The sequence below is a fragment of the Pyrgilauda ruficollis genome, unplaced genomic scaffold (assembly GCF_017590135.1).
Source record: "Pyrgilauda ruficollis isolate IOZ18807 unplaced genomic scaffold, ASM1759013v1 scaffold57, whole genome shotgun sequence".
Taxonomy (NCBI): domain Eukaryota; kingdom Metazoa; phylum Chordata; class Aves; order Passeriformes; family Passeridae; genus Pyrgilauda; species Pyrgilauda ruficollis.
This window is the reverse complement of record NW_024527377.1, coordinates 5408745-5427883: the sequence shown is the minus strand read 5'-3', so window position 1 is coordinate 5427883 and position 19139 is coordinate 5408745. Positions and strand designations below refer to the sequence as shown.

Below are 19139 nucleotides of genomic sequence, written 5' to 3'. Positions count from 1 at the left end.
GCGATGCGCGGGGGCGCGGCGGCGGCCGGGGCGTGCGGGCACCGCCGGCTTTAGGGACAGCTCCCCCGACCGCCGCCATGAGCGGCCCCTCCAGCCCGAGCTCCCCTCCGCCCGGGGAGAGCCCTTCCGGGCAGCCCCTCGGGCTGGACCTGCTGCGCTGCCCCTGCTGCCGCCTGCTCCTCTGGGAGCCGGTGACCGCGTCCTGCGGTCACTCCTTCTGCAAGCCGTGCCTCGGCGGGGCCGCGCCGTCCCGCTGCCCGCTGTGCCAGGAGCGGCTGGAGCTGTTGGGCATCGGGGCGACGAGGTGCAGCGTGGTGCTGTGCGGGATCCTGGAGCGATGCGTGCCGCGGCAGCGGCGGCTGGCCGGGCTGGCGGAGCGCGTCCGGGACCGCCTCGCCCGCGGGGACGCGCGGGAGGCGCTGAGGATGGCGCAGAGAGGGGTCGAGCTGGGTAAGGACCACCGGGCTTAGGGGCTGGGAGTGCGGATGGTGGGCTGCGGGGTGCGAGGGGCCAGCCCAGCAGGCCCAGAGACGGGGATGCACGGGCTGGGCTGTTGCAGCAGCGAGTACCGCTGTGGGTGACAATGTAGGTCACCGTGTCCCTGCGGCTCAGTGCGCTCCGAGCCTGCACGGTCCAGAGCTGGAAGACGTGGGAAGCTGGAAGTGGAATAAGGCAGGGCTGGTGGGGATGGGGATGGGAAGGGGGAATGCTGGGCATTTCTTTCACATCCCTGGATGTCCCGAGGTGCTGGGAGCGGTGGGGCTGCCCGACAAACCGCGCTGCTCGTGCCCTGCCCGGGGCGCTCCCCTGTGTCCCATCGGCCACGTGCTTCTGGAGAGGGAAGAGCAGCAGACACTCACATCTTGCAGCCCGGCAGTATTTCAGGGTCAGAGAAAGAGCTCTGCCCAGGGGGTGACCATTATGTAAAGTGGCTGGGACTTGTCCAGTCGAGGATGGACACGTCCTCTCCCCCAGAGCCTGGCGAGGACACAGCCTTGGCACAGCTCCTGTGCCAGCCCCATCGTGCGGGTCAGCGCCCGGCCCGGCCCCTTCTGCAGCCGGCTCTGGCCGGACATCAGCCTGCAGGGCCAGGATCGGGCCCGGGGGGGGGGAGGTGGGGTTTGATCTGCTTTAATGTGTGGCTGTAAGTGGATTTCTTGGAAAGTAAATAAAAGGGGTTATACAATGCGTCTGGAGCAGGGGGTTGGGGCGACGGAGGCAAAATTTCCTTTCTCCGCTGCGTTTCTATGACAGCACTGAGCTCTCCTCCCGCCGCGGAGGCTCTTATTCATCGCCTTCTGCGAGACAAGTGCCAGAGGTTCAGGGTAAGCCTGGAAATGAAGGGCTGAGCGGACCGGTCGATCCTGGCGTTGGCAGCAGAAAACAGGTCCTTTTATGCAACCTCCAGAGGCATCCGTGTCTCCCTGCACACCCTCCTCCAGAGTAAAGGCACATGCATACTCCGCTCGTACTCATTTGCCAGGCTTTTGCCTGGTTGGGGTGTACAATTACACTGCTCTTTAAAATTCCTTTGCTAGCGTAAAGAGGAAACGTTGCAAACGCTGTCCTCACTCTTCCCTGCACGTTCTGTTCCCCGAAAGACAGGAAAGTTTGGCTGAGGGCAGCAAGGAAATTGCAGTCACAGCCTGAGCTCCAGTGAACCTTTGCTTGCTGGGGCTGCCAGGCTCAGCCACGTGGGTGGTGCTTTCAGGATGTGTTTTCCAGCTCCTGCAGCCAGCTTTCAGCTGCACACTTTTTTACTGGCTGCCTTTCACTTTGAAACAGAGCCACTGATAAATGTTTGACCCATGGGGATGTTTTATTTGTGGTTCAGTGTGGTGTGATAGGTCAGTTTGCAGTGCCCTGCTCAGCCCAGCCTGTAGAGCTGCTTGCTTTGCTTGGGTGGAAATAAACTGTCAACTTTTTATCTTCATTCTTTCTGAGTGAACATCAGCAAAATGCAGTGTAATGTGTAGCACAGGAGGCCCTCTGACATGCCTGGAGCGTGGAGGCTGACGAGTCTCTGAGGCTGCCAGCTGGCTGGTGGCCCTGGTGTGTAATGATATCATAGATCAAAAATAGCTGCAGCAGCAGAGAAATGCAGAATTCATTGCCCTGTTTTACACATCTGGGATGTTTTTTTTTTTTTTTTTTATTTGCCAAATCAGTTGCTTTATTGCTGGGCTGTGCAAATGTTTGAATGGGTTTGCCCACATGGAAAATAACCCTCTAGACTTTGTACCTATTTGTTCATCCCTACCTGTTGTTAGGGGCTGGGATATTTCATCTCTGGATAGGTGCTTGAGGGATGGGGTACTGGGCAGCAAGTTCCCATGTTTCCTCACTCGAGCCCTAAGGTCTTGGCTAATATTATAAAGGAAAACAATCTCCCAAGGAACCATGCTCTGCTGCACAGCCCAGCATGGCCAGTGTAGCTTTTGGTGCAGGAGTGGCTGGCTCTGCTGATCTCAGGGTTGGGGTGACACAGGCAGGGAGCAAAGTCTCTCTGTGCTCCGTGCTGGGCACGGGGACAAGGAGGCAATAGCCATGGCAGAGTTTGCTCCTCTGTGATAAGAAGTGGTGGGTGCCTGGGCAGGGTGACAGGGAAATGGGCAGATGCTTGCTGCACCCAGCAGTCATGGAGCTGCCAGTCCTGACCTGCAGTTTGCTGGCAGAGCTGCATCTTCACCGTGTTTGAACCGGGCCAGGAGGAAATGCTGCCGGGTTTGGAAGTGCAGGAGAGACATCACCAACAGTGATGTTTCCTGATGGTTGCTGATCAGCTGCCAGCCAGGCTCAGGGACCCAGCTTGCCCCTGAGAGAGGTCCTGGCCCTTCAGCAAGGTGATGCTACCCACACCACATTTGCCAGTGCAGCAGCAGTGCCTGCAGATGGTGCCTAATTTATGATACAAGGCTGGCCTCAGTGCCAGCATCCTGCAGGGTCACCACAAGTTACCTGTGCTGGACCTGCCACCATCCCACAGGGAGCTGGGAGCCACTCTCCTGCATGACACTGGAGGCCTTCCCAGATGCACCAGAACTCAACAAGTCCCCAGCCCCAACCCTCAGCAGCTTTGAGCTGATGCTCAGAGCTGGGGGGATGCAGGGCTGGATGCACAGAGCTGTTACCTGAGCTGGAACACCAGCACTGCCCTGGATGTAGGTCACCTCCATGAGCTGTGATATAACGGGGTGGGTCTGGGCATCTCTGCATTTCAAAACCCACAAACATTACCACACCTGGTTGCTCCATGAGTGTGGGCTCTTGGGGTGTTGCTTTCTCACTGTCCCCAGCATCCCCAACCCAATTGTGCCAGTGGCTGTGCTGATAGGAAGGAAGGTCTTTGTGTGGTTTTCTGAGGCAGGAAAGAAGAGGATCTCATTGCCAGTTTTTTAGAAAAGGCAGAAGCATGTAATGCTTGGTGTCATGACTAGCAATGTCTGTGGGACCTGTGCCCCTCCAGCACCATAATGTTCTGTCAGTGACATCTTGCTGATGGAAGGAATTGGATGGAAGAAATGGGATTCTCAGTTTTCTTCCTCATTTTTGGGAAATCTCAGCCTTTTCTCATACTTGGAAACCCCAGGTCATGTGGTGCAGTCAGATTCTTAGACCCCTTTGGCTTCTCATCTGCCCCAGGAGAGCAGTGACAGCCAGGTGGGTCTGGGAATTCAGGTATGCAGCACGGCAGTCCTGTTTGGTAACATGCTATTGTCACACTGCTGGGTGAGTCACATCACAGAGCCTGCTGTGGCCACAGCCCTGTACGTGTATGGTAAAGCTTTTTTGCTGTATCCCAAAAAGATGGATGAAAGCCCAGATCCCAGCATGGCTGAGCCCTGAGGCAGTGGTGGGGCCTCTTGGCTGAGGGTGTTTTAGGGAAGATGGGGGAAAAAAACAACGTGAAGAGCCTCAAGCAATTTAAAACTGGGTATTTAGGGGAAATAACTTCCTTGCAGAGGCTTACAAAGCCAGTGTCTCCTGAAGAAGAGCACTGCAGGCTGTGCTCTTTGTGAGGCAGTGGCACAGGGACTGTCCCACTGTGGTGGCGTCTCCCCGGGCTGATCCAGCCCCCTGCCCCACCAGGGCTCATGTCACACGTTCTCTTTGCAGCCCTGGACTGCAGCTCCCTGCGGCTGTGCCGGGCAGAGGCCCTGGAGGCGCTGGGGCAGTACCCAGAGGCACTGGAGGACCTGGATGCTGTGTGCAGGGCTGAGCCGGGGCAGCACGAGGTGAGTGAAGGCCACATCGACCAGAGCCACATCTCACTGCACAGGAGCAGCTTCTCCCTCTCCTCAGTTCTCCACTGGGTTCATCCTGCTCAGAAATGCACTTTGCAGACCCTTTGGGTTGCTAATCAAGGTGGCAGGTGCTGTGTTGCTCTCATAGGAGAGGTCTGGCACCGTGTCCATCCTTCACTCCTCCAACTCTCCTTAGGCTTGGCTTTTGCAGCTGCTGCACTTTGGAGAGTCCTGGGGGTTTTTAGGCATATCTAATCAGGGGAGAAGTGACATGTCCAGGTGCTTTGGGATGGGAGCAGGCAGGAGGCAAAGGGACGGGAGCAGGCATTCCCTTGGGATAGGAGCTGAAGGAGCACATGCTCAGCTGGTCAGTGTCTCATAGTCACCACATATATTTTCTGCTCTGCAGGCCTTCTTCAGGAAAGGGAAGGTGCTCCTGGAGATGGGGCAGAGAGCTGAAGCCCTGCTGGCATGGGAACACTGCCTGACGCTCAGTCCCCATTTCCAGCTGGCTCGGAGAGAGATGGAGAAGGTGTGTGGGCTCTGCCATGTCCCTCTGCTCTCACATCACACAGGGAGATGTTCTTGTCCCCTGAAGGACTCCATAGAGTGTTCAGCCAGCACAGACACCTCCTGCAGTGAGCAGAAGGGTGCTTTGGGGGAAAAAAGGGAGCCTGGCAGCCCTCCCACCTCCTTGCTTTTTCTTCCTAGCATCCCTCAACCCTTGCTTTGTCCTTGCAGATCATAATGGAAGGTGATGCTCCTCAGCCATGCATGGCTGCACACCTGGGTGATGCTCACCTAAGCTCATCTGGTTCCCAGGCTGATGGAGGGAGCCCAGTGCTCCCATCTTCCACACAAGCTCAGGTAAGAGCCTGCAATATCTGAGTCTGCAAGGAGACTTCATATCCTTCTGGGACATCCCAGGTGCCCAGTGATGGGAAGGGGAGGTTGTGCAGGACATGTAGCCATGTCCTGGTTGTGTGCTGGGATGAGAATCTGGTGGAGGGTGGGAGAGCAGGTGTCAACAGGACTAATGCTGTGGGGACTCAGGAAACTGAGGAGACTTTCTATTCATCTCACTATGTACAGAGAAAAAAGAGGAAAACAAAAAGTGAGTTTCAATTTTTTTTTCATCTAAAAGACACACTTGAGAATTGTTCAGACCATTAGCAGCTGTTAAGGAAGCTTTTATGCTCCTCTTTGCCTTCTATAAACAAATTTAGCAGGCTTGGAGAGAGGAGGGAGTTCAGAAAATGGGCTCAGATACACCCAAGTAGCAGTTGGTATGTCTGGACAGAGTGAACCATGTTTTAACCATGTGATGGGCAGCAGTGTCTGAAGGCCACTCTCCTGCTGTCCTGCAGATACAAGCTGTTAATGTACAGCAACACACCAGAAAACCTCCCGGTGCCGTCAGGCTTGGCGGGACAGATGGGGCTGTGCATTCAGAGGGAGAAGAGGGTTTGGGCTCAATTTCATCTTGCTGTGCCTAGGATCAGGAGGGAGAGCTGGCAGGTGGTCAAGGGCATGCTGGCTGTGAGCACAGCCAGGACAGAGCCACCCTTTCCCAGCCAGGACAACAGCAGGAACTGGAGACGTCGGCAGAGAGTCGTGGCCGGTGCTTGTTGGGTGAGTGTCATCAGAGGTACCACAGTGTTGTGTCATGCAAATTACTTGTTTGAAATCCAGTTTGGCACTGAAAATGTGGTGTTTGCACTGTGTCCAGCTCAACAAACAAATATCCCAGGGGCACATGATGGGGTAGCTCTGGCTGGGACAGTCACTGCTTCTCTGTGGGGAGGATCCACCTGATCTTCCTGTGTGAGCAGGTGAACTTACACCAAACCTTTGGCTCCAGCTCGGTGACAAGTTCTTGCTAAAGCCAGCCATCACTTGTTCCCTGTGTGGAGTCAGGGAGAGGCTTTCTTTGTGTTTAGATGGGTTTTGGTTCAGACTAAATTCCCGTGTGGGGGACAGGACATGCCATGAGCTGAGGAAGCAGCACCTCCATCAGCATTAACTTGCCATCAGTGTCCAGCCAGGTGGCTGCCACATACCTGGGTTTGCATAAAGCAGTGATAGCTCATGGCAAGTCTCCAGAGAGTTCCATCCTGGAGCTTTTTGGGCCACTTTGCTGTCCAGTGCCTCAGTTTCCCTGCCTGCAAAAGGAGAAGATACCACCTTCCCCTACCAAGTACCATGAGACCCACTGACACAGCAGCTGTGGATGAACACAGATAGGTTAATAGATGGGTTTATGTTGCATTTCCTAGTGGTTTTGTTTTTCTTTGACACTTTCAAAACACTTTGTTGGGCAGTTATGCCTCAGAATGAGGTCAGAAAGCAAAATTTAATTTCCTGCATTGAAATAGGGAATTGTCTTCTCTTTTACCTCTAGATAACAAGGAGGAAACAGCAGCAGCAAAGTGCACCCAGCCATGCCTTGGAGAGTCACTGAGCATATCTGACTTGGAGTGCTCCCTCTGCATACGGTGAGTTCTCCTCAGGAGAAATTTTAGGATGAAGAATTGGCACCTGCTGTGTTTTCTTTACTGGTGTGCATCTTTCTTCACATCTTAATAGCAAGCTCAGTCCTGAGAGCTGCTGAGATGTAGGTTTTGGTACAGATAAGAGGGGAAGGCAGGGCTGGGACACCCTGCCAGGCTGCTGGAGCTCACATCACCCTGTCTCAGGGTACAGCATCACTGGGGCTGTATCCCTTGGGACAGAGATGTGCAGGTGGGGATGTTCAGTAGGGTCAAAGTCCAAACAGTGTTTGCCCTTTGTACCTGCAGGCTGGGACAGGAAGGTGTTGCCCAGGGAAATTCCCTCCATGATGGGGATATTGCAGACCTAGAGGGGAGCATTTTGGAGCTCTTTGCCTGGTGCAGGTGGAAAAGGGAACGGGACAGAGCCTGTGTTTGTCTGCTGGGTCAGGGCAGGGGAGGGACTGGTGTTACACTGCCACAGGGCATGCTGAAACCAGGCTGTTTTTCCTGGTGTGTCCCAGGACATGGAGCAGTTGTGCAAGTGGCTGCTGGCAGAGAGCTGGGTGGGTGTTGCACTGCCAGACGTGCAAGTTGGTCAAGGTCCTGCATGGCAGCTTTTTCCAGGTCTGTGCATGGGGGAGAGAGATTTGAGCCTGCATCTGATCTGAATTATGTGGATTTGAAAGAAGAAAACAGTGTTTAGGAGGAGTCAGGGCTTTCCTGATACCTTAATTTAATTTCTGATCTTGGAGCTACCTGTGAGCAACCTGAGCACTTGCTGCTGGCTCTGCTCCTGGAGCAGGGGAGAAGGAGGGACTGTCCTGTCACTGTCCTTTGGATTACACAGCACTGTGGGTGTCTGGGGAACCACAGATCTGGCAGGACCAAGGGGTGCCATGTGTGTACTGATGGGGTCTGCTGGGACTCCCTAGGGACCCTGCAGAGTCAGGGAGCAGAGCTCAGGCCTGGAACAGTTCTCATCTTACATTATTGTGCAAGCCCAGCAGTCTGAGCCCAGACTTTCTAATTAAAGGGCTAATTAAAGTCCCTATCTGTGCTCCTTTCCCTTTGTGGCTCTCTGCAATCCATTGACTGATCACCCTTTGCAGGATGTTCTTCGAGCCGGTGACGACGCCCTGTGGTCACACCTTCTGCAAGGAGTGCCTGGAACGCTGCCTGGACCACCGGCCCAACTGCCCCCTCTGCAAACACAGCCTGAGAGAGGTGAGGGCACGAGTCCCATGGGATGGAGCCCAAGGAGAGCTGGGAACCAGCTCCAGCTGCTGGCTGTGTGCCCAGGGCTGGGCTGGGAAGGTGCAGTGTTCTTACATTAGCAGCTCCCTGGCACGGCGGTGTCAGCTCCACTCACATGGGAATGACCTGACAGTTGATAATTAAGACCAAGAGATTCATTTCCACAAGATGCCACAGTGATTTAGTGAGATTGTAAACAGAAGAGGAGAGAGAGAGAGAGAGAAGAAAATGCTAATGACTTTAAAAAATGGAAATGGATGGAGAACCTGCTAGCCTGGAGATTTGATTTAATCTTTAATGAAAAGGGATTCGGATGAGACCATCAGGGAAATTAGGTTGTCATACAAGGGCTGCATCACTGTCAGAGACAGGACGCTGTGTTGGACGGGCCCTGGCTCTGAGCTGTGTCTGGAGGTCTCAGTGGAGCTGACATCCCATCCTGCTCAACAGCTCCACATCCCATGATAGGTTTTATCCTTGACTTTCTCTGGTCTAAAATTATCTTCAGTTCCAATAAAAGTGAGCGTGATTCAGAGTCCGTCAGGGCCTCAGGGCTTCCTCGCTGCTCTTCTCCAACCTTTTCTGGGTCTAATTCCTTTCAGTACCTGAAGGCTGGGAGGTACAGCCCCACGGTGCTGCTGCAGGACATCATGCTGGCCACCTTCCCCACACAGCTGGCTGAGCGCCGGGAGCTGCACCGGGCAGAGATGGCAGAACTCTCCAAGTAAGCAGGGAATGCTCCTGTCTGCGTGTGTGGGTGCACATGGGGACTGGAAGGGGCTCTCTGAGGGATGTCCACACCCCATACCATTGCTGTGGCTTGGTTCTGCTCAAGTGATGTCTGTCCCACCTCCAGGACCACATAGCAGCTGTGCTGTGTGGGTGTGGACATGCCCCATGAGGCACCTGGGGGTGAGGGACAATCTTGGCAAGGAGCTGTTCTGTGGGCAGAACCTGTCCTTGGTCTCTTGGTGAGCCAAGTGGAAGCTGTAGTGTTGCTCTGTGCTGGAGCGTCACTTCTTGTGCTTAAGGACACACCTGGTTTGGGAGAGCAGCTGATGCAGGGATGGGATTTGCTTGGGGAGGTGTCACAGTGGTTTCTCCTTCTGTCCCTCAGCCTGACCAAGAACATCCCCATCTTTGTGTGCACGATGTCCTTCCCTGGCATCCCCTGCCCTCTGCACGTCTTTGAGCCTCGGTACCGCCTGATGATCCGGCGGTGCCAGGAGAGCGGCACCAGGAGGTTCGGCATGTGCATATATGAGAACGGGAAAAGGTGAGCTCCTGGCAAGCTTCCCCCTCCCCCAGCTGGTTTGCCTCTCTCTGCTCCAGCCCCAAATGTCTAAAATACTCAGTAGTTCTGAAAGATTTCCTATCAGTGCCATCTCGCAGATGAAATCAGCAGGGAGGTGTGTGTTCCCCCAGTGCAGAGTGAAATGGGATCAGGGAATGAGGTCAGCACTGGAGCTGGACAGAGACAGTGGTAGCTGTCAAATACAATTCAATACAATTCTTGGAACAGCTTCTGACTCAGGATGTCTCTGAGCTCCATGGTTCTCTGGCTGTGACCTCCAGCTCCTCTTAGTGAGCACTGGGAGGCGACTTGATTGAATCTCTGAATTTGCCCCTGCCCTGACACCTTGTTCCCGGGCCTTTTCCTGCTTTGGAGATGATACCTTTAGGAGAAGCAGCTCTCTTGCCACCCGTTAGCCCAGCTCAGCCCCTGTTTTGTGTGCCTGTGTCCCTGCAGCTTTGCTGACTACGGCTGCATGCTGGAGATCCGTCAGGTGGAGCTGCTGGCCGACGGCAGGTCCTTGGTGGACACCATCGGCCGGCAGCGGTTCCGCGTGCTGAGCCGCGGGCACAGGGACGGCTACCACACCGCTGACATCGAGTACCTGGAGGACAAGAAGGTGAGGGCAGGGCTGGGCAAAATCTTGGGCTGCAGTGGGACAGATCCCCCCACAGACACCTGTGTCCCTCTTGCCTCCGTTCAGGTGTCCGGGGAGGAGCTGCAGGAGCTGCAGTGCCTGCACGAGAGCACCTATCGCCTGGCCCAGCGGTTCTGTGAGCACGGGGACCTCACCTCCAGGCACATTCTGATGCAGCATGGACCACTGCCAGAGAAGGAAGAGGACATCCAGGTAATGCCCAGAGGGAAGGGATGCACCAAACAAGAGTACCAAGAGAGCCTCTGAAGCAGTGCTGTTCCTGCAGTAACCACCCTGCTTCCCTACTCCGCTTCCCCCCAGGATGAACAAAAAAAGTCCAGTTTTTCACCCCTGTTACAGCATCTCTCATCCAGACAGTTGGTAGGGCTTGTTTTGTAAAACTGCTTGATGTTTCTTTATGGTTTTAAACTGTTCTTGGAAACACTGAGTTTTAAAATCTTTCCCAGAGTCTTTTCCTAAATAAGAACTGAGAAACTGAACTGTGTGTGTTTGAAAACACTTTGGGAAAAAGAAACCAAACAAATTGGCAAAGAAGCAAATGCTGCAGCTTGTTGAGTCTGCAGTCTCCTTTCTCACTGTGATCCTTTGAGACAGCCATAGCTGGCCAGAGGTAAGGAGCTAAGAGGACAGGATCCAATTTGCTTATTACACTGCTCTGACAAATTCAGATTCTGTAGGAGAAAAAAAATCCCAAAGTTTAATTTTCACTCCTTTAAGAAAGCGTTTCCTCTCTGGATCATTACAAGTATACTCTTGCTGGCTTGTCCCAGGCTAAGGCTGTCCTGGCCAGCAGTCACATTAATGATATATTCAGGAATTACAAAACAACTCACCCTCCTTCAGCTCAATCGAGCTTTTCCCTCTTAGTTTGGCTCAGGTTATAGAAAAACCACTTTACAAAAGCAGTGCCCAACAGCTGTGCCTGCCTGGCCTGCACCTCACCTCTTTCAAGTGACGGCCAGTGTCCCAAAAACATCGGTCATGCAGGATTTGGTCTGTGTTTGCAAAAAGCACCGGCTTAAACAAGGAAATGCACAAGATATTTCATTGTCTCTTTAGTGTAGGCTTTTTACCAGCTACATCTGCATCTGGATGCATCTGGATGCAGATGAGCCAGGAGGCTCCCCGGGGAATGCTTTGTCTGGAAATTGAATTAGTTTGTCCAGCAGTTTTGAGCTTGGACAACAGAATGGCTGTTCAGATGAGCACCTTGACCAAAGCTGGCGTTGCTATCCTGACAAGAGCAACTCTTTGCCATCAGCGACGCTGCCTGAGGGCCACCCCTGCATCCACCTCGCAGCTCTGACCTGGGGGTCTCTCCCTCTCTCCTCTCCAGGCTTCAGCGGACGGCCCGACGTGGTGCTGGTGGCTCATCTCCATCCTGCCCCTCGACCCGTCCTACCAGCTGAACCTCTTCTCCTGCACGTCGCTGCGCGCCCGCCTGTCGCAGCTGCAGCGCATCCTCACGGCGCTGCTGCAGCAGCCGCCGCCCCGCCACCTCCTGCCCGAGCGCAGCCCCCGGGGCCGCGTCTGACCCTCCCTCGGACTCACCTCCACCCTCGGCTTTCTCTGCGTGTTCCTCCACGGTTTGCTGGTGGTTTGAGCCCTCCCTGCCATCCCCCAAAAACGTGACCTCAGCGATGGGCTGGGTGCTCTGCCCAGCTCATCGCAGGCAGCGACACTGTGCCGTCCGTGCCACCTCTGGGAGCTGCTTGGTGCCACTGCTGCTGTGCTGTGCCACCAGAGGGGATACTGGGCTGCAGAGCTGGCTTGTGTCTCCAAAGCCAAAATCAATTGCTTGAGTGGCTTCTGCACTGAGGAGGAATCTCCTTAGGGAGAGGACTGAGTGCAGGGATTGCCTCAGTTTTGGTTCTTCCACTTTGAAGGACACCGTAGGGGTTTTGGTAGATGATCCTGATTCACACAGGAAATTTAGAGGCTGGGGAGAGGTGGCACTGGGGAAGCAGAGAAGTTCCAAAGGCTTCCTTTGGAGGATGCTGACGGCTCTGCCACTGCTTACAGCTTTGACTTAGTTTGTGTTTGAACAAGAAGAAAGGTTAAATTAAACAGTCTGAAACTCATGGTCTTGCTCCCAACCACCTCCATGGCCACATGGTGAGGAGATGGTTCTCTTTGAATGTTCTCAGGTCCAGACACCCCCTTCCCACAGCTCTGCTCGGTGCTGTGCTGTTTGCTGGCCAGACCCTTCCCCTGGACACTGCCAGCCACTCCCCTCACTGCCGGGCTGTGGGAGGGGGGATTCTGTCAGGTTTGGTGCTTTTCCCCCTACCCAAAGGCTGCTGTTCCCGACCCTGCCTAGGTTCAGGTTACAGGGTTGGACCTGGGTGCTGGGAGGAGCTGATAGCACAAGGGAGTTAAGTCTGGAAGTTTTGTTTTGAGACTTTCTGTTCCTTGACTAATGCAATTTCCCCCTGTTCTGTGTTTGTTGTGAACTTCCTGCTTCCTCAGGAGAAAATCAGGATCTCAGCTGAGGCTGGACCCTTGCACTCGGGACCCAGAATAGTTCAGGATCCCCCAAAAGAGGACAGCAAAGTCAAAGGGATCCAAATCTCTGGAGAGGCAGGGAGGGGGTAGGATCAGTGACCCAGGCCATGAGCCACACGTCAGGGGAGTGAGTGCTTGGCCGCTGCTTGTCTCTAGACACAGGGGAAAGACTCTCTGGACAGACCAGGCCTCCAGGGAAATCCTGAAGATTTGGGATTTTTGTCTTTCATCCATAATTTCAGTGGCCTTGGGGTCAACTGTCGGAGTGACATCCACCGAAGATTGCTTCTGGAATTTTATCCCTGCATTTCTCAAAGGCACCACACCCCCTCAGAGAGCTGTTGGATGTGTGTGGGAGAGACAATCAGGGCAGTGATCCTTACTGCAGGTGTTTCTGGGCTGAGCCTGGGTGGGACACTGGGCATAGCTCCAGAGAGGTCCCTGCTCAGGGCCACCACCTCTCCCTGTCCTTCTGTCTCCAGGAGTGAGAAGTCCCTGTCCCTCCTCTCCATCCAAGTGCCTCTCTGGAGTGGCAGGAGCTGAGGGCTGGCTCCCCAGGAGCCTCTGTGGGCACAGGGCAGCTGAGGACAGCTCAGAGCTGGATCTGCTCCTCTACCTTTGAGCCACGGTGCTGGCCCAGGAGCACCACGACTCCCCAGGAGCCATATCCCTGGGATGTCAGACTGGCAAGGGCTGGTAGGTGATGAAGGGATGCTTTGCAGTCCCAGGGCAGGTGGCAGGATGACACTGAAGTTCAGGAAGTGCCTTTCTTTTCCCCAGGGTCAATGTGGGCTCACCCTGTGACATCCCCAGCCCAAGCCACTCACCTACCCCTGAACTGCTCTTTCCCCAGGGTTGAGAGGTCCCTGTGGGTCCCTCCAGCAAGGGGTTGGCATGGGGGGGATGCAGGAGATCCCCTGTCACACTGGGGAGGAGCCAGGGCCCAGAGCCACCTCTGCCTGGCTGCTTTGGGAAGGGATCCGTGCAAATTGCTCCAGTTTGCTTGGAGCATCTTTGTGGTTTTTAGTACTGTTTTTTTCTCTTGGAGTTACATTTTCTTCCAGGTCATTGAAATAAAGACCTTTGATGTTGTTGTTTTGTTGCTGGTGTTTAACTTTTAGCTGCTCATTAATAAAAGTGCTTGGGCATCCCTAGGGAGGTTTGGGGACACGTGGAGAGGTGACACCCTGGTCTTCAGACAGCAAGGTCAGCCCAGTGACCACTGTCCAGCAAGGGCAGATGGCAACAAGGAGAAGAAAAACAGTGATTTTGCTCACAGAATGTGTGTGAAACAAGACAGGAGGAATGAGCTCCTGCCTGTCATTGCAGCTAAAGGCTGTGGGGAAGGATGGGGTGGGAGATGAGTCCAGTAGAGATGCTGGGCAGTGTGGGATGACCCTGGAGGTAATGTCCCCAAATGCTGTGGCCAGCATCTGTCCCTGTCCTGCCTTTGCAGCCATGGGCAGAAGGCTGTGAGCTGGGAGTGGGTTGGCTTCTGGCAGCTGGCACTGGGGATGAGAGGTGATCCAGGGAAATGGGCATGGGGTCTGAAATGAGAGGGTGGTCCTGGGTGGAAAGTGATGTCCTGCTGGGACAGCTCTCACCTGTCTCTTGCTCCCATCTTGTCTCTTCCCTCTGCTTCCCAAAGGTGCCATCCAGAGCAAGGACAAGGGAACTGCCCAGCTGTGCTGTGCACCTTTCCTGGGAACATGGAACAGCTGCAGCAGAGAGGGAGAGGGCTCAAGTGGGCTGAGATGGCTGATAACCCCAAACAGATCCCACACCTCAGAGCAGAGTCCCTGCTATGCCGTTAATAACTGCCTCCATGAGGAACTGCACTTGAATTCCTCCCCAGCAATGCTCCAGGGAAGCAGCTGTGCCCTGCTGAAGCCCAGCTGTGGGCTGTGGCTGGTGCCAGCCCATTTGGTGGCTCTGGCAGCCCAGGCCTTGTGCCTGACGTGTGGCTGGTGTGTGCCCGGGAGCCTGGAGCTGACAAGGATCCCTCTGCCGTGTTGCCCTGCTCCCACTAGATGTCAGGAAGAGGCTGAGTGCGGGCGAGGAGGAAGGCACAGCAGAAGGGATGTGCAGCATTGGCTGTTGCCAGAACCTTGGCTTTTCTCTCCCTCAGCCCCAAAATCAGCCCTACTCCCAGCCCTGGCCCCAGCCGGGCTGCCCTGAGCCCTCCATCAGCCCAGGAGAGCTGGGCCCTGTGCGGGTCACTCTGAGCCCTCCTGCAGCTCCCCAAGCACGCAAGGTCTGTGCTGCAGGCTCCTCTCCCCACTCCAGCCACTTTGCTGTCTCAGGGCTGGAGCGGGGCACTGGGGCATTTGGGGGTGTCCTGCTCCCCATCATCAGTGCCCAGGTGGAAAAGGAGCTGGAGGCACTGGTCAGCAGCCCACTGACCATGAGCCAGCAGAGTGCCCTGGTGGCCAGGAAGGGCAGTGGCTCCCGGCCTGTGTCAGGAATGGTGTGGCAGCAGGAGCAGGGAGGGCATTCTGCCCCTGTGCTCAGCACGGGTGAGGGCACACCTCCAGTGCTGTGCCCAGCTCTGGCCCCTCAGCTTGGGAAGGACCTTGGGATGCTCGAGCACATCCAGAGGAGACAACGAGGCTGGAGAGGGGCTGGGAACACAAACCCTGAGAGGAACCACTGAGGGAGCTGGGGGTGCTCAGCCTGGAGAAAAGGAGACTCAGGGGTGCCCTCCTCACTCTGCACAGCTCCTGAAAAGTGGCTGTGCTCAGCTGGGGTTGGTCTCTTTCTCCAGGCAGCACTGACAGAACCGGAGGACACAGTCTGAAACTGTGTCAAGGGAAATATAGGCTGGATATCAGGAAAAAGTTTTTTACAGAAAGAGTGATAAATACTGGAATGGCCTGCCCGGGGAGGTGGTGGAGTCACCATCCCTGGATGTGTTTAAAAAAAAGACTGAACGTGGCACTGGGTGCCATGGTTTAACTGAGGTGTAAACCAGTGCTAGCGCTGGCCCCACTTCCATCCCCCCAAAATGTGACCTCCCCAAGAGCACCATTTCCTCCCTTCCTGTTCAACACCTTCAAATCAAGACACGGGTGACAACTTCCTTCACCTAACAGCCTAGGCAGGCAATTAGATAAAGAGGTAAATAATTAATACAGCAGGTGTCAGACTGTGCCTCATCTTTCTTTAACAAATGGTGCATTTCCAAACTAATTAGACCAGCCGGTACTTGAGAGAACGGAAAATCAACACAAGATTGTTCGAGCTAAGATTTTCTTCTCTAGCAATGCTATGTTCATGCTGGAAGAGGAACACAGTACATGTTACAGTTAATGAAGGTGGGAAGAAAAAGGAAAAAACCAGCACCTAATTTTTTCCACCCTTTAGCAATACCAGTTGGTGCAATGAAAGACGGCTTGTATTGTTCCTGCTTTTTCAGAAGAAAAAAAAAGCAAAGGAAAGCAATGAAGACAGATGTGCCATCTCTTTCAAGAAACTCACCCACGGGATGTATTCAAAGCTGGAAAATGACAAGTGATGAAAAAAAAGTGACTCAAAGTCACTGCTGAAGCAGTTGGAGTGGAATGGGACCCGCCTATTCACCTGGAGAAATACTGAATATCATTATTTAGAAGGGACCCATGAGGAACATCGAGTCCAGCTCCTGGCCCTGCACAGGGCAGCCCCAAAAAACACCATGACAATGTTTGGGATCCCATGATGGTGCTGTCCTTTCCTCTGGCCAGGCTGCACGAGGGCATGAAATTCCCCCCAGTCCTGTACAGAGCAGAGTTGTGATCCTGGGCGTGTGCTGAAGGTGACCCAGGACAGAGATCAAGTGGCAGCTGGACAAATGCCTTTGTCTCCTGTGCAGTGGCATTTTGGAGGTGCTGGTCTGGCATTCCCTGGCTGTGCTGCATGTGGGAACTGTGCAAAGCCAAGCCCTGATCCAAGCAGGAGCAGGAGATCTGGGATGATGCATCAGGTGGAGCTGCCTTAGCATGACGCTTGGTAATTTTCTCCATTCATAAACTGATTTACAGTGACAGCCTTTTTCCAAAGGCTTTTCCAAACCCATTTAGCTCCCTCACACCAGCAATGCTCCCAACCTGCAACTGAAAAGCTCTGGATTTGGGACAGTAACAAGGGGCTGCCTCTCACACCACCTGATTCAGGGCCACCTTTCAGCCCCTGGAGAAGGGATTAACCCCTGAGTCTCTGCCCACAGCCACATCCACCCCAAGTGCCCATTGGTGATTTGGGCTCTCCCTGCTGATTCCCGATTTCACAAACCCCTTTGAGCCCAGGCAAAATATTTACAGGACTGATTAAATATCGAGGAAATGGGAAACTTGTTAAAAGTGTGGAACTTATCTAAATACAGCATTATTAAAATAAAATGTGACTTTTAGCAAGGACAGCTCTCTCAGCTGGGCTGTGTTTACCTTAATTGTTTCCCTCCATTAATTACAGTCTGAGGAAGACTTGTGCAAATTGAAATAAATTAATCGAATTTGTTTAGAGTTTTGTGTGTCTGGCTTATGGGGATTGCAATTAAGCTGGTATGTTTGGTGTATTAAATTACATTCCCTAGATCTATTCTTCCCTTTTCAAGCACCATGAACGTGAAAAGGCAGAAGTCAGTGACAATTAGAGGGTAAACAGGCAGTGTGAGTGATGGTTATTTTAGCTCCTGTGCCTCAAGAATTTCACCCTTTGCAAGTATTGAGGCTCATTCTGTAATAAATGGATCACCAGCCCTGTGCAAAGAAAGATAAAGGGGAGATGGTGGAGCAGAGACCAGGGCAGATCCCAGCTCTGCCCTGGCAGTGGAACGCTGACGTGGGTGGGAGTTTAGTCCAATTCTCCAGGAAAATCAGGCTCTGTGACTCAGCAGCCTTGCGTGTGTTCCTGCTCGTTCCCACCAGCAGCTGCCCAGTACCACCCACGTTTGACACAGGGGAAGAGGCTTCCAGATATACCGAGGTCCTGGCAAGGTCTGTGAATATGAGATGTGAAATGGATAAAAAAATGCTTCTTCCTAATGGGGAGGGGAAGGGGATGCTCAGCCAGCAGAGAATCTACACCACAGTTTTGTTCAGGATGAGTATTAAAGAGGAAACCCTGCTTCACTGGTCTCATCTATGGCTCCATCTTATCTGGTCTTGTCCCAAACCAGCCACAGGAGCAGGGTGAGTGTGAGCTTGCTCCTGTAGCCAAACTTCATGAGGAAGCCAAACTTCATGAGGGATTCCAGCTCAGACTAAGGAGAATGCTGCAGTTTCCTCTCTAGGGTAAAAGGAATTCTGGGGAGAGGAAAAAGGAAAAAGAGAATCCAAATTTCAGTTGGTGGAGCTGTGCTGCCCACCCAAGGTGGCTCCTGAGGGATGGTTCTTGCAGCAAAGGGACCAGGCAGGAGGTGAGGAGGGTGTCCTAGAGCTGTGGGGGCACACAGACACCCAGGGAGCTGCTCTGCAGAGCCATGGCCAGGGTGTAAGGTGCTTCACTCCCCTCCCTTGTGACTCATCTAAGAAACCACAGAGGATTCAAAACTCGCCCCCTGTCACTTCCCTGCCATCCCTCTCCCTCCACTGCTGCCCTGAGCCATGCTCAGTCCAGAAGACCCATTGCTGTTTGTGTTCCTGGTAAAACCCCTCCATCATGCCCCAACAGGAGCAGATTCCTGTGGGAATTCCCGTTGGCATCGCTGTGCTGAACAACCCTACACTGTTCTCACCTGCTCCCACTGCACTGGGCTCTGCTGGGAGGGCAGGAGAGGACACAGCCTCCTCCCTGGCCACAAACAGAGGGTGAGCAGGGGTGCCAGGGCCAGCAGTGTCTGGCAGATATGTTTCCTGCAAGCAAACCTCTTCACCTGGCCATCGCCTGGGCCCCGATGATGGATGGAGTGGCTGGGCTGCAATAGGATTTCTACCCAGAATATTGGCTGGATGATAAAGGAGTCTGTCTGCGGTGATAATTGCACCATAAATAGCTCTGGGTTTGGCAGTGAAGAGTGAGGCATTAGAAAACCTCACCCTCTGGATTCCTCCCACTTCCTTCCATCTTCCTTACCGCTAACAAGCGGGGAAAGCATCTCGTCGGCTTTTAGCAGCCACGAGAGGTTTATTGTGCTCAGACACAGCTGGGCACCTTCCTGCCCATAAATCTTAATAGCAGGAAAGGAGAGAGGGGGGAAAAAGCAGCCCATTTGGGTGATTACTGAAAAGCAGCAGGTAGGGCTGGGTTGTGGCACAGCTGTCCCTCCTCATTGTCTCCTCTGCTGCCTCACTGCCTCCTCCAGGCTTCCCCGGGCTCTTCTGAGCACTCCTGGGCACTTGGGGGTTATCATCCTCCTTTACTCCACTGATGAAAACTGAAAACCTGCCAGCCAGCCCCAAACACTGAAAAATGAGCTCAAACTGGGGAGTGCTGTGAAAGCCAAGGCTGGAAAGACAACAAATATGACCAGATTGGAAGCTCTCCCTGGCTCCTGGCTTTTTGAGCCTGAAGAAAGCACCTGGCTGCCTTGTCTTTTCTTCAGAAAAACCCCCAAAAAACAAAGGGAAATGGATCTGACTTCACTGGTACATTTACCTGCTCCTGAATTCCAGAAGATATTGAAAAACAGAGGGTTTAACCACTCATATTAGGGCTTCTCACATTAAATGCAGGTTCACCTGAGTTCTGTCTTCTGCACAGATTTACTCACTGCT

At 53.8% G+C, this 19139-nt stretch overlaps 1 protein-coding gene across 1 annotated transcript; it reads left to right on the top strand.

The window, feature by feature from the left end:
* The first annotated feature begins 6 nt into the window (after window positions 1–6).
* Window positions 7–13539, top strand: LOC121361409 (LON peptidase N-terminal domain and RING finger protein 1-like). Its single transcript, XM_041482081.1, has 12 exons — window positions 7–450; window positions 4117–4235; window positions 4654–4776; window positions 4986–5111; window positions 5741–5876; window positions 6646–6739; window positions 7846–7960; window positions 8593–8714; window positions 9108–9266; window positions 9741–9903; window positions 9988–10134; window positions 11279–13539. Exons 1-12 carry the CDS (start codon window positions 78–80, stop codon window positions 11474–11476), a joined length of 1875 nt encoding a protein of 624 aa, XP_041338015.1. The 5' UTR covers window positions 7–77; the 3' UTR covers window positions 11477–13539.
* Window positions 13540–19139: the final 5600 nt, after the last annotated feature.